The sequence below is a fragment of the Bactrocera latifrons genome, unplaced genomic scaffold (genome assembly GCF_001853355.1).
Source record: "Bactrocera latifrons isolate USDA-ARS-PBARC rearing strain unplaced genomic scaffold, ASM185335v1 scaffold_372, whole genome shotgun sequence".
NCBI lineage: Eukaryota > Metazoa > Arthropoda > Insecta > Diptera > Tephritidae > Bactrocera > Bactrocera latifrons.
The window spans coordinates 218255-234264 of NW_017537015.1; the positions used below are offsets into that span (position 1 = coordinate 218255).

At 39.9% G+C, this 16010-nt stretch overlaps 1 protein-coding gene across 1 annotated transcript; it reads left to right on the forward strand.

Annotated features, from left to right (window-relative positions):
* The first annotated feature begins 1168 nt into the window (after window positions 1-1168).
* LOC108972032 lies at window positions 1169-1843 on the forward strand. The gene is made up of 3 exons (XM_018938460.1): window positions 1169-1196; window positions 1252-1778; window positions 1838-1843. Exons 1-3 carry the CDS (start codon window positions 1169-1171, stop codon window positions 1841-1843), a joined length of 561 nt encoding a protein of 186 aa, XP_018794005.1.
* Window positions 1844-16010: the final 14167 nt, after the last annotated feature.

Genomic DNA, 16010 nt, shown 5'->3' on the forward strand with positions numbered 1-16010 from the left:
TACGTGGTACAATCAAGTTCAAAACTTCCACCACTTAAGCTTCCTATGTTTGATGGCAAGTATTCGAATTATCAAAACTTTATTACATCGTTCAAACAAATAATTCATCACGACATCAATTTAACAAATATTGAAAAATTCAACCATTTATGAAATTTTCTCCAAGATCAAGCCTAAGAAACTGAAAAATGTGTTTCAAGTTACAAATGAAAACCTACCTAAAGGCGTTAGAACGATTGAAAGTACGTTATGACACCAAAACACTAGTTTTCTTTCAAGGAATAAATTCGCTGTTAGATTTACCAGAAGTTGTGAAACCAAATGGCATTCAACTAAGAAGTTTGGTTGATAAAGCTTCTGCTATTTATGGTCCTTTGGAATCACTGGGTAGTGACAAGCAAATTTCTCAAGCAATGCTAATTTATCTAATATCGCTAGACTTCATCAGCAGTTTTGGAAAGACACTGCCAATATATGGAGTCACTCGACAACCCGCATGGTAGTACTTCGCCAGCTCAAGGTTTTAACAAACACTCCACTCCGAAATCAAGAAGTCAACCAGAAGGGTACACATTTTCCTGCTGTACCATATCGTGCCTATTCTGTTTTAACAACAACCACAAGATTTTTAATTCTGAACGGTTTAAGTCGTTAAACATAACTCAACGTTTCGATCATGCAAAGAAAATTGGACTTTGCATCAATTGCTTATCGAAGGGACATCAAGTAGCCAATTGTTCATCATCGCACAGGTGCAAGCTATGTGCACGGCAACACCATAGTTTACATCACCGCGGTAAACCAACAGCTACTCAACTATTTCCTACACAGGAGGCAGCCGTACATACTCATATGAATAATTCATCGATAATGTAATCCCTTCAACAGACAAAAATTTTCGTTCGTGATTCAACGGGGAGTTATAGATTGGGTAAAGCGCTGCTAGATTCCTGTTCGCAAGTCAATTTCATCACATATGATTTTTCACAAAGGTTGCTGCTGCCAAGAAACAAATATAACATAGAAATTCAAAGCATCGGTTTGTCATCAACAAATATTAAATTCAAAACTTCAACTAATATCAAGTCGGAAGTCACCGGTTTCGAGCTCCCATTAGCTTTTTGTATTATCAACCAGATCCGGAAACCAACATGGAATATTCCAAACAATGGAAAACGTTCTTCAGTCTGCTATCAGTAGGTCAAATCCATCTTGGGTCTAATTTACCTATCTTGCAAAAAACATTCTTAGGCTGGATCGTTTCGGGACGTTATAATACCGGCAGTAACAATATGTCTAAACGATCTTGTTTATTTTTAGCCAATGAATCTTTAGATGCCAAATTGGAAAGGTTGTGGAAATTGGAAGAAGTTACTACCATCCCAGAGCCTGGGACTCGTGAACAAAAGATTTGCGAGCATTTGTGCAATTCAACCATGTCAAGAAGACCTTGCGGCAGAATAGTTGTCAAACTCCCTTTCAAGGATGATCCGACGTGCTTGGGTGAGTCATACACTACGGCATTGCGACGTTTCAGTGCACAAGATCGTCGATTGGCCAAATCACCACAATTGACAGAACAATACGTTGAATTTATGAACGACTACGAGAGCCTGGGTCATATGAGCATCGTAAAGAATACGAATCTGAGCGAACCGCATTATTTTATACCACATCATTGCGTTCTTAAACCAACAAGTACAACAACAAAGCTTAGAGTTATATTTGACGCCTCCTGTCGCACTACATCCCAAAAATCACTAAACGATATTCAGATGGTTGGTCCTAAAATCCAATGCGAACTTTTTATTTTTCTTCTTCGTTTCCGATTCAATAGGTTTGAACTCACTGCGGACATAGCCAAGATGTATCGGCAAGTATTAATGCACGAAGATGATCGAAAGTTCCAGTACATTCTGTGGAGGAGTTCACCGACTGAGGACATTAGGACATACCAACCAATTACTGTAACGTATGAAATGCCTGCTGCACCATATCTTGCTATATGGAGTTTGCTGTACCTAGATGAACAGCATTCAGAACAATTCCCAACTTTCACAAAGATCGTGAAGTCATCATTTTACGTAGACGACTTATTGTGTGGTGCTGACAGTCTAACCGAACTTTCACAAATAAAGCAAGAGATAACACAACTATTAGAATTAGGAAAGTTTAAATTAACAAAGTGGCATTATAATAATCATCGATTCAGAGCAGACGACTCTTTAAAGGATCTAGACGTAGATTCATCTATCACTAACGCTCTTGAAATAAAATGAAACCAAAATCTTGATTGTTTTAGTTTTTCATTTGAAGCAAAACTAGGAGTCACTGGTCGTCTTACAAAACGTACCATCCTCTCTGTTGCATCGTCACTTTACGACCCACTTGGTATTTTGGTTCCAGATGTTATAACTTCAAAAATTTTGTTGCAAGAAGTATGGCTACTAAAGTTGGATTCGGATGAATCAGTGCCACAGAATATTGAATGGGCTTGGACAAACTTTCTGAATTCTTTTCTACTACTATCGCTTACTCACTGCTAAGTTCAGAGTTGCAACCATCAAAAAACAATCGTTACCAAAATTAGAACTTTGTGGCGCTCTTCTCTTCGCTCCTTTATTAGCAAAAATCAAACAAACGATTTCTCATTAATATTTTAATATTTTTATTTGGACAGACCCACAAATAATCTTACATTGGCTGAAAATGCATTCTGCAACACTTGCCTTTGTTGGCAATCGAATTTCAGAAATCCAGGACTTAACCAAAGGTGGCCATTGGAGACATGTACCAACTCATTGTAACCCGATGGATGTTACGTCTAAAGGATATACCGTAAAAGAACTTATTGATTCAATATGGTACACCTGACCGGGGTTTCTATACGAAAACTCAAATAAATGGCCAAAGGACAAATTCAATGATATCGACAAGTTTCAAGTTACAAGTTGGAGGTTGTCTTAAAGGAGAAGCGAAAATGTGCATTCAAATCAATYGTTAGCACCAATTTAGTATTCGTGAATCAGCGAAGTAACTATTATAGGAGCCTTAGATTAATACCTTGGATATCCGCTTCATCAATATTTGTCGATATAATACATAACTTAACGAATCATCAACTTTCTTACCACAAGAGTTGCATCACGCTCTACTTTGCATAATTTAGAACATTCAGCATATACATTTTGCTAATGACATTCATATTTTACAGAAAGGTCTCATGACAAATAGTCCATTGCGTTATTTAAATTCATTTTTAGGGTATACCGGAGGATATATAATACTCAAAGTTGTAGGTCATTTGGAATCAGCAGATATTCCAGAAGAAAGGAAACACCCAATACTGTTGCCAAGCAAATGCGAATTCGTTGTGCATTACGCTCGCCACCTACATCGGAAGCACTACCATGCAGGACCAAAGGCACTCGTTGCACTAATAAGACTTCAGTTTTGGATAGTTAATGCCCGCGATTGAGCAAGACGTATCGTCAGATCGTGCACACATTGTATTCGTTACAAGCCAAAGCTGATGAATTAGGTAATGGGACAGTTACCTGTCGAGCGATTGACTCCATCTCGCCCCTTTGTGCGTTGCGGCATCGACTTCTGCTCACCAGTCAACGTATATTTAATTATTCGAAGTGAAACACCTTATAAATCGTACATAGCGATCTTTGTTTGTCTAATGACAAAGGCGGTACACATCGAACTTGTATCGGACCTAACCACGGACGCGTTCTTAGCATCATTGAAGCGGATGATTGGAAGGAGACAGACGTCTTTTGTGACAACGCAACAAATTTTGTGGGCGCTTGCAGCAAACTAGCTGAACTAAAGCCATTTTTATTATTAAAACCGAAACCAAAGATACAATTGTAAAGTACTATGCTAATGAATTTGTAAAGTTTAATTTCATTTCAACGGGAGCACTTCATTTCGGCGGTATTTGGGAGGCCGCAGTCAAATCGGCTAAAGGTCATCTCAACCGTACCATCAAAAATGCGAGACTCATAGCTGAGGAACTAAAAATTGTGCAGGTGGAGAGTTGTAGGTCATTTGGAAGCTGTGTTAAATTCTCGGCCACTAACACCATTGTCATCGGATCCAAAGGATTATAAAGCATTAACTCCAGGGCATTTTATTATCGTCAGCTGAAATAAGCCGCTTAAACAGATGGCATCAAGTCACAAGCATTAAACAGACGTTTTGGAACAGGCGATCAAATGATTATATCAACGAACTTCAAATATGGTCAAAGTGGCTAAACATCAACAACAACTCAATGGTTATCATCCATGAAGATAACTTACCACCAAAAAAATGGCATATTGGAAGAGTTATAAACTGTATTCCAGGAAAGGACTCTAAAACACGTGTGGTGGACATTCGAACAACGAAGGGAATTCTGCGATCAATTCACAAGCTAGCACTACAACCTGTTTGAAATGCCTTTCAACGGGGCCGGGATGTTGGTTCACCGATTGCAAACCACTGCAAACTTCAACCATATTTTCTTATATATTTAAGCTATTTTTACTTCTTCTTCTTTGCCTAATATTCTAGGTTAAGCATTTGCACTGTGTTTCCTTACGTTTGCTCTGTACACTTTTGCTAACGCTATGTTTCGCTCACGCAATTACACGTTTGCTTGTTTGTGTAGAAGTTCACGTAAGTGAGGAAAGTTCTCTGATCGCCACTCACTTGGGAGTGCCCAGAAACGGTTCTTTTACATATGACTCAAGCAGCTCACGACTCCCAGTCTTTCACCAAGTATCCCCTGTGTAGATTAAGAACATCCGTTTTAAGACGAGCTAAAGTGAGAAGGCGAAATAGGTCCTTGTGGCATTTACTACAGTGGATATATAAAGGAGCGCAAGTTTGGTGTGGGAATCGTGGTGAGAGAGAGACTCCGTCGCTGAGTACCATCATTCATTCCGGTGAATGAACATCTAGCCACAATCCGCATCAAAGCGAGGTTCTTCAACATATCGCTGATTTGCTTCCACGCCCCAAAGGATRAGAAGGACGACGTGACCAAGGACGCCTACTATGGGTGCTTAAAGCGCACCTGTGAGAGCTGCCCCCACGATGTCAAAATCGTGCTTCTCGACTTTAACGCTACGGTGTGCGAAGAAGGTATCTTTGGTACTACGGTCGGTAAATTCAGCCTCCACGACGAAATATCCCCAAATGGGTTGAGGCTGATCGACTTCGCCGGGGACCGAAATATGGTTATCTGTAATACTAAATTCCAGAAAAAGAATATTCATCAAGCTACCTGGCTGTCTCCGGATCGAAAAACCACCAACCATATCGATCATGTTGTGATAGACGGAAGACATGTCTCCAGTGTTTTAGATGTGCGTGCGCTCCGAGGTCCTAACAGCGACTCGGACCACTATCTTATTGCAGTCAAGATTCGCACCCGCCTCTGTGCAGCAAAAAACGCACGCCAACAAACGCAATGAAGGTTCGACGTCGATAAGCTGCAATCACAACAGACAGCCGTACGATTTTCTACTCGACTTGCACTCCTGCTCTCTGAGAGCACTCGTCAACAACTCGGTATAAGGAAACTGTGGGACRGCATTTCAAACTCCTTACGTACAGCTGCAACCGAAACCATTGGGTTTCGGAAAGTGCAAAAGAACAGCTGGTACGACGCGGAGTGCCGTGTCGCAGCGGAGACCTCGCACCGTTACGATCGACCACAACACGTGCGGGATGGGGGAATGGGGGGAAGAGGGAAGCGAGACGCATTTGCAATCAGAAAAAGAAAGAGACCGAAATGGGTAAGTGCGAAGAGCTTGTTAAGCTGGCCGACAGGGGTAATACTCGAAAATTCTAAGAAAAATAAGACGGCTTACAGAAGGTTTCAAGACCGGAGCATACTCTTGTAGAACCCCCAAAGGCGATCTAGTCACCGATGCTCAGAGCATACTTAAATTACGGAGGGAACACTTCTCCAGCCTTCTGAATGAAGTGAACGCACAACGCACACACAAGTTCGAATAGCAATTACCCGCCTGAAGAACAACAAAGCGGCGGGGGCCAATGGATTGCCGGCCGAGCTATACAAACACGGCGGCGCAGAACTGATAAGGAATGCATCAGCTTCTTTGTAAAATGTGGTCGGACGAAAGCATGCCCACCGATTGGAATTTAAGTGTGCTATGCCCTATCCACCAAAAAGGAGACGCCACAATCCACGCCAAATACCGTGGGGTTAGCCTCAACATCGCATATAAGGTATCTAATATTGGAAAAGACCCGTCAAAGGGAATCGACACACACCACCTCTTCGTCGATTTCAAAGCTGCTTTCGACAGCACGAAAAGGAGCTGCCTTTATGCCGCGATTTCTGAATTTGGTATCCCCGCAAAACTAATATGGCTATGTAAGTTAACGTTGAGCAATACCAAAAGCTCCGTCAGAATCGGGAAGGACCTCTCTGAGCCGTTCGATACAAAACGAGATTCGAGACAAGATCTATCATGCGACTTCTTCAATCTGCTGCTTGAGAAAATAGTTCGAGCTGCAGAACTAAATAGAGAGTGTACCGTCTTCTATAAGAGTATACAGTTGCTGGCATATGCCGATGATAGTGATATCATCGGCCTCAAAACCCGCGCCGTTATTTCTGCCTTCTCCAGACTGGACAAGGAAGCAAAACAAATGGGTTTGGCAGTGAACGAGGGCAAGACGAATTATCTCCTGTCCTGTCGCCGCACTCGCCACTTGGCACTCACGTCACTGTTGACAGTCATAACTTTGAAGTCGTAGATAATTTCGTCTATCTTGGAACCAGATTAAACACCACCAACAATGTCATGTGTATATGGTGCAGAGGCTTGGACGTTGCCAACAACTGATGACGTTGCGAGTTTTCGAGAGAAAAGTTCTGCGAAGGATTAATGGTCCTTTGCGCGTTAGCCACGGCGAATATCGCATTCGATGGAACGATGAGCTGTATGAGGTATATGACGACATTGACATTGTTCATCGAATTAAAAGACAGTGGCTAACGACTGATGCGCCGTTGTTAACTTGGTTACAAGCGTGTAAGCGTTGTCTACGTCAATTAAGAAAAAGAAGCATATTGCAATGCTGCATTTTAATTTTTACATTTCTCTTTTAATAACTAAATTATATATGAAGAAGTAATAGCTTTAATTGGGTACTTAGTTTTATGAATTGTAAGAAGTGCATAACATATATACGTATAAGTTAACAGTAGTTAACGTGCTGCAGTTCCCATGCTGCCAAAAATTGCAATGCTTGCAGTCTGCATCGTTCACTTCATGCTCGATCAAATTAAATGTTTGGTCAGTTGTTGTAATTCGATGATCAGTGCAACGCATGAGCATGGCACATGAGCGTGGGAAGTGCTTAGGGAAGCAATTAAAGACCGACGCTAATGGCAGCAGCGACGGTAAGAATGGTAGGCTAGCTGAAAGCTTACAAATGATCAAATAAATCGGTTTTAGTAAGAAACTCAAGGTGTTAGCACATTTCCAGAAACATATAACTTTGACTAGTCGACAACACCGTCGCTACCGCAAAAGGAGTTATAGGAAGCTGATCAAAAATTATAACTTTGGGTAGTCGCCAACACCGCCACTACCGCAAAAGGAGTTATAGAAAGCTGATCAAAAATAACTTATATATGAATTAATACAAAACGGTATTGTGTACATATTTAGCGGTATCGAAATACACACCACTTTCAAGACACAACTGTGGCAACTGCTGAAATTAAGACTTACGAACCAATAAAAATCATAGACGGGGTTTGAGGGCTCACAGAAGCAATATGTCTCCTGGCGGCAGGCAGCTATGGGCGCGAATGACATATTTAAAACCCTCGTGGGTAGTTCAAAACACTACCAAGCAGTTCTCATAACTCGCAACAGAATTAGGGGATCGGCTGATGCAGTTTTAGCATCATTCAACACGGTCCTTAATTTCGACGCTATCATTAGCCGTTTAGATTTTACATACTCAGACAAGCGACCATTGCATCTGCTCGAGCAAGAGCTAGCAACGCTAATTGTCGATCATTCAATTTTATGAGGAGGTTGAGAAAAAACTCACACTTCTCACAAATAAAACTACAATGACGTTGGATACCAACCAGGCACGGTACATGAATGACAAGCATAGGACCGATGCGCTGCGCGTATTCGTTTCTTGGTTAAGGAGAAACCTCACGGATATTCTTTTTGCGGCCCTGCCCAAAGATTTGAATTCGGCTCTTGCAATGGCCCAGGAAATAGAAGGAAATCACGATAGGCACGCATTTGCGGCCCAGTTTGCAAGATCGTTGGAGGAAAAAAACCTCATACAACCTCAAAATCGATTTTATCAGAAGCAATCCGACATTCAGTACAGGATTGGAAAAACCCTTATTTCACCAGGGAGCAAGGAACTCGCCCTCCAAAGCGACCAAGTTGAGAAAATGGAGTTCGATCCATCCTCGAGGTTCCGTCAGAGTACTAACTTTCTAAACCAGAACAACCAGATTACGCATAACTCAAGCTTACCTATAACACATCCTTTTAACAATAGTCAACCACAAGGTGCGTTCACGACACTTGCGAATTCTCAAAGAACGTCGGACTACAGACGCCAGAGGATTAACCATTTGATGGAAGAAAGTAGCGAGGTGTATGAAAAGCAGTACGATCAAGTCGCTTATGATGCAGCGGCAGAAATAGAAGCTGAATATGAAGAAGATGCGCTTAATTTTTTAGCGGAGAGTCCCTGCTCCCGTTCATCCAACGAACCTTCATTTAATGCAGATGCAATTAGATCATTGCTGAAAACCCAATACGACATCAATGTGGTAAATGCGCCACCGTTGCACAGTACGTCAAAAGGACAAGTGGAAAGATTCCACAGCACCCTCGTGGAAATCGCCAGATGTCTAAAACTGCAAAGRCAGATACAAGACGTAGTTGAACTCTTTCTTCAGGCCGCCGTGGAATATAATAGGACATTCCATTCAGTTACGGGCATAAAGCCGATTGAGGTTATCCATACACATTTTCTCGGATACTGCTGCCAGACTAGGGAAAGCCCAACAAAAACAGCTTGAGAGGAATAATGCTTACCGTCAAAATGGAAACTTCGAAGTTGGAGAAAAGGTCCTGGCAAGGTTCAACAAGAGACTGGGCGACAAAGTCACTCCACTGTACTTCGAGGAAAGAATAGACGCTGATCTAGGAACAACCGTTCTTATTAAAGGGAGGGTGTCCACAAGGACAACCTCAAGTGAAACTCTCGACATATTACCTTTTTTACATAGTTTTTATTTTGAATCTCAGGCATACGCCCATCTTCGCACTTTTGACTTGGGCCGCGCTGACAGCTTCCAAATTAACGGACTACTCGCACGCGGACTACATACCGATCCTAGACGGTACTGCAGTAATTTGGAATGAGATGAGGTACATAAGGCATATATCAAACTTAACGGAATATGGACAATACATAGAAGAAACAACAGACTTGATTAGCGTCTTCCCAAAATCACACATGAGGAAGATCCTAGAAGTAGACACCAGGCATTTACGTAGTTTATTAGGGACATTAGGAGTACACCATAGGCATGCTCGGAGCCTAAACTTTTTGGGTTCCGCCCTGAAGGTAATAGCCGGCACGCCTGACTTCAATGACTTACTACAAACAAGACTAACAGAGCAGAAGCTAATACAGTCAAACAATAGGCAGATCGTCATCAATTCCAGAACTCAGGAGCAGATTAACGCCCTCACGAATACGGTCAATAAGATTCTCGATTTAAAAAAAGGGAAGAAATAGATTCATCGCGCCTCTATGGAACACTTTTGGCTAGAAACAGAATTTTAACACTAGAGATTCAAAATTTAATAATTGCAATCACACTGGCTAAATTTAATATAATAAACGCTGCTATTATCGATGCAGATGATTTGGAGGCGGTTATGAAGGAGAGTTTCACAGGAGCTACAATAAGCCAATTGTTTAACATAGCTAGAGTTAAGGTTTTAGCAAGTAAGGAAATTGTAAGTTTTATTATCAGTTTTCCTAGACCTAAGTTATTATGTAAGAAGATTACTATTTTTCCCTTATCGCATGCTGGCCGTATACTGCATTTACCGGACAACATTATAGCTGACTGCGGAGGCAACATTACTGCTATTATATCCTGCATTGATACGCTAATGGTAACGTTCTGTAAAGAGGCCGAAACTGAAACTTGCGCTCAAAGCCTACACTCCGGCGCTGTAGCACACTGTGCCACCAAGCCCAGTGACTTATCTCCCATTGTCGTCGTCGACGGCGACAAATTATCAAATAAATTAGTTTTATTAAGAAACTGAACGTGTTAGCACTTTTCAAGAAACATATAACTTTGGGTAGACAACACCGTCGCTACCGCAAAAGGAGTTATAGAAAGCTGATCAAAAATAACTTATATATGAATTAATACAAAACGGAATTATGTACATATTTAGCGGTATCGAAATATTGTGTAGGGACTAGCGGCTTGAACAGTTTTTATTGGATCTTATTGGATTATTGGACATTATTCGTAAGTTTCTGTTATATTAATTGCTTCTTGACATGTGCCTTGGAAAGTAGAAGAATCAAATGGAATTTAGAATTGTGCTATGTGGTAAGTAGGCTAAGTTACTGTTCGATTTCGCTCATTTTCATAGGAATTTTAGGAGGCATGTATCTTAAACTTGTTAGAGGGCGGGATCATGGCCACTTTTTCAAAAAATTTTACCCACGGATGCAGCACTCCTCTGCAGCAAATTACAGATTCATATATATTTTAGTTATGGCACTTTATATGTTTTCGGTTAATGGCGATATCTCAATTTTTACTCAAGTTACAGCTTGCACGGACGGGCAGACAGACAGTCAACCAGCAAAAGCAGAAAAACTAACCTTGGTTAATCTCACTTCTGAGCACTCCAGTAGCAAGTTTCTTCGTTATTGAACTGGTGTAGGTGTCTGGTTAGAGCGGAATCACTGAAAACTGCAAACCTGATGACTTAGCAAGAAGTGGAAAGAAGTTGGCACTCTTCAGACGACATCTACGAAAAGTCGGTCAACAAAAGCTCAAACCTCATCAAGGAGCAAGCAGAGAAGCTGTATCGATATAGCTTTAGGGGCAGGAGTTCTAATGATTCTCCTGCCTCTGAGAGGCATCTTTTAGTTAACACAACCCCGACAGGAGAACCAGCGAAAAGGCAACGTCTCTTATTGCATCATGACAACATCTCTAGAGCGCCAGGGTCCAAACGGCAAAAAGGCAATATTTCACTTATGTATACATATATGTATGTATATATTCATACTCAGCGATAAAAAACTCAAAAAACAAAAATAAAAAACTGGCAATAACAAATGACCGCATGAATCTCTACCACATAACAGAAACCGTTCACTTTTAAAGTGAAATATAGTCTTACGTAGCGAGCATTAATTACTATAATTCAGTGAAATGCAGAGCAGCGAAAAATTCATTCCGCCAACAAAAGCTATGCAGAAATTGGTGAAATATTGGAAAAGATCCGTAAAAGGAGAATCGACACACACCACCTCTTCGTTGATTTCAAAGCTGCTTTCGACAGCACGAAAAGGACCTGCTTTTAAGCAGCGATGTCTGAATTTGGTACTCCCACAAAACTAATACGGTTGTGTAGGATAGGGAAGGACGTTTCCGACGGGTCTGGCAGTGAATGAGGGCAAAACTAAATATCTCCTGTCATCAAACAAACATTCTTCGCACTCGCGACTTGGCTCTCACGTCACTATTGACAGTCATAACATTGAAGTTGTAGATAATTTCGTCTATTTAGGTATAAACACTACTAACAATGTCTACTTCGGATGAGTAGGCAGTTGAGAAGTAAAGACCTCTCTCGACGAACAACAGCAAAACTCTATAAGTCGCTCGAGATGACAACTCCGTTGGAAGGACCAAATGGAGAACAACCTGGCTTCGCTTGGAATATCCAATTGGCGCCACGTAGCGAAAAGAAGAAACGTCTGGCGCGTTGTTGTTAACTCGGCTATAATAGCTTATGCGGTGTCTACGCCAGTAGAGAAAACGAAGAATAATTTAAGTATTGAGAATGTAGAGAGTGAACCTACATTCGTCCCTAGTAATAGGAGGGTAGGGCTGGACATCACCCTGAGTAACGAAGTCATTACGCGACTGATCTCACAGTGGAGAGTATGGTCCCCTAAAGACGATCACCAAAGGACTCTCTTCAACAAGGCCAAGCATACTGGGAGCAGAGCAACCTAACTGCCTACAACAAAAGACTAGGTCTGCAAAGCAGGAAAGTTTTAGGAGCCTCTGTGAAAACGTCTCCTCAATACCAGAGGTAACCAGACTGCACAAAGCTTTGCTAAGGGGAAGCCGGGCACAATAGCCATTAAAAATGTGACGGAACTTATGCGACCAGTGGAGAGAAGAGAACTACGGCACTCATCCGTGCGCATTTCCCGGAGACAATTAAGGAAGCCCAGTGTCTGCCTGTCGTCGAACATAAATCATCTCGCCTAGAATGGGTAGTCGCCAGGAAACTGTTTACTTCGGACTCATTCAGATGGGCTACGGCTTTGTTCTCTAAATTCAAGTCCCCTGGGGGCGGCGAGCATTTTTCCAACACTTCTGCAAGAAGGAGGGTAGGTTCTCTGCCCTACAGTTCAACGGATGAGAGATAGCCTAGCGCTGGCGTATATCCCAGAGTCATAGAAGACAGTGAAGGTGACCTTTATACAAAAAGTGAGATGGAATGACTTCTCACTTGTTAAATCCTTAAGACAGATTAGTCTAACTTCCTCCTTTATATTAAATAGTGTGGAAAACATCATGGACCACGAAATAAGGTCGAAGGCAAGTAGTTGTTTTGTAACGGATAATTATCGTAAAATGCGATTTATAAAAATTCTCTTCCGTAATACTTATAGTATAGTACGTATCGGTTTTAGTGAACTTTAATTTTGTATTCTACAACAGTGGTAAAAACTTTCATTACAGAGTGCTTTTCATCATACCCATTTTATTTCAGGAAAAAATCAAAACATGCTTGCACTTCAAAACATTCCATTTATGTACTTTTATTTCAAATTTACACAAAACAACAAATACTACTAATCGCAAAAATAGTTCAGGAAAGAAGCGACTGCACTACCTTGTTTGTCACTTTGTCCTTTTGTGGTAATTTTAGTGCTCGCTAAAACTGTGATAACTTTGAGCGATTTACATAAGAAAACACATGCAACGATTAATAGTAAGAAATAGTGTCATCTTATAGTATATCTTTCCGCATCCACTTCAGCCTAGAAATTTAAAATGTATTTTAAACTAAAAAATTCGTGTTTTAAAATATTAGACTGGCCTAACCCCTTAAATTAGAAAAAGAAATATATACTTGCACATACATACAACTTCAATAGAGCTATGTACAAATGTACAAAATCAGCTAATTCAATGTAATTTTACTTAAAATGGAACAGAAAAACTATAAAACAAATAAGAAAGAGCTAAGTGTGGGTGTAACCGAATATCTCATAATCTCACAATTTGCAAGGATTCAAAATGGGGTAATATTTTCAGGTGCAATATTATCCCTAATGGACAAACCATTTTATTTAAAAATGTTGCAAAAGAGTTACAATCATATTTGTCACATTAATATTTATACCTTTTTTGCTTCGTGTCTACGAGAATTATATTGAAATCATCCTTAAATGACCAACTTCATTCAAATACGTGTAGCGCACATAGTTTTTAGCACTTATTCTACTATAATAATTCTCATGTCACCGTCCGGTTTTGGTGAAATTTGATGTGCTTATCGAATAGGTCTGGTACAGGCTAATTTTTAACAAAACTTTTTTATTATGTTTAGGAATCAGCCTTAATGCATCCAATTATTTTTTTACTCATGATTTTTAATCGTGACTTTTATATTTTCTGTTTAATCCACAGATCCCCAAGATGGTAATTAAATTTTATAATTGTAGTATAATTATGAATTGCAAGTATAGTTCCATGAATCAATCATGTTTTTCGCCAAGTCGCTCCTGTATGAAAACGAAACCAGCTCCTTTTTCTCAATCTCAATAAAGTTTTTATAAAATTTTGTTTTGTCTTATTTGTGTATATATCGAAGCAGTCACTGTTATACACGTAATTTTATTTTTTTATGCAACTCTCAAGTTAATTTTATTCTCATAGTGTATTTAACATAACATGTTTGTGCATCACGGAAACGGCCAACGCGACAACATGCGAATTGTATAATCGTGCGGATACTTTTGGTGTCTTTGCACAAACACTCCTCTTTTTATTATTATAGACATCTGGTGGTGTGGTCCAAAATGGCTTCAATTATCTGAAAATCAATGGCTAAAAGTCAAACCAAACCGCACAGCAAGATTATTGTCAGCTTTAGGGAACCAAACAGAATTTATAAAGTATTTAAAGAGCATATATTATATTTGGTTAAAACTACAAAGGATGGTACCAAATATTTCCTTTTATTGTTGTGACGGTTCATGTGAAAGGTGTGSTCGAAAATGGTCCCAAAAGTTCTCACTAACGACCAGAAATTGAGGTGAGTGGAAGTGTGCTTAGAAAATTTGAAAATGTGTCACCCTCAATTTTTTCATAACGTAATCACAGATCCCGAGTCATGGACCTTTGAGTATGATACGGAGTCAAAGAGGCAATCTTCCGAATGGCACACGCCATAGAGGGGATTCAAGTAGCATGCACCTCGGCTTTCAAGGCTATTCCGGAGAATGAATTCTGTGACGCCTTCAATGTTTGGAAATCGCGCTGGATGCACTGCATCGACTCAGAAGGAGCATATTTTGAAAGTTTTTATAGAATTATTTTCCGGACAAATCCTGTAATATTATATAATAAAATACTTAGGATACCTCGGGTATTGGCGCGACCAGGGTTTTTTTTAAGATCGTGGCCGAAGGCCGCCAAGGCAGAACGGAGTACTGCGGGAAACTACTTCAGTCACACAGAATACCGGATCGAACAGGGTTATTTTTTTAGGGCGCGTCCGAAAGCCACCAATGCAGAAAGGAAAACTATGCGAAAGTTCTTCAGTCAATCCGGGTATTGGCTCGATCAATTCAATAAATTAATTACATTCATACATCCATACCATTATAAGAGAAGTTTTTTCCCTTTTTTCAATTATATAGTATATCACACATTGACCGGCATTTTCGATGAAAAGTTGCCGGGTTCTAAATATTGGTTCCTATGGGTTGAAAAGTTTTGATTGGATTTAAACAATTTTTGGTGTAAATTGTAATTTCGTTAGAAAAYCTTTTTTATTTCGTTAGTATTTTTTCTGGTTCACACGTTTATTACTTGCTTGTCAAGTAATACATGGCTCTTGCTCTAAAAATTACTTAATTCTACAACAGTTGTTCGTTTCTAGCTTGACTTGATTTGTTGAAAATATTTTTCCCGTTTCCTTAAAAGAAATCATATTATATTCAGTTTTTCCCCATATCAAACAAAAACAACCGAGGTATCGTCACTTTGAGATCAATAACTTGTAAACCATTGAATTAAATGCCATAAAACTTTGAATGTATTTTAGTTAGGCTTAGAATTCTGTGAGAAGGATAGAAATTTATCGTTTGTTACCCTTGTAGTCCTAGATACGTCACTACGAATTCAAGGCAACAAAAAATGGTTACGGATGACAATGTTAGATTTTCGAAGATATAACATGATTTTTACAAATTCAAAAATGTCAGTAATACAGAAACCTTTCCGAGATCCCCTAAAATTGCAACTTTGCAAAGCTCTTCATTATTCAAGAAAAACTCAGTAGCCTTAGGCAGTTGTCTGCATTCCACATACTTTTACCTTCAAAAATGTGATCTCAATACATAATACACCCCGATTTAGTTCCGATTATAACTTAACTTTATAATTCATTTTATAAATTGAAGTTATTTCA

What these genes read in the sequence shown, in the direction of transcription:
- LOC108972032 (XM_018938460.1), top strand. Translation starts at nt 1,169, where the DNA reads ATGGAAAACGTTCTTCAGTCTGCTATCA. An exon ending in CGTTCTTCAGTCTGCTATCA is followed by an intron (nt 1,197 to 1,251) that starts GTAGGTCAAATC and finishes AAACATTCTTAG; the next exon opens with GCTGGATCGTTTCGGGACGT.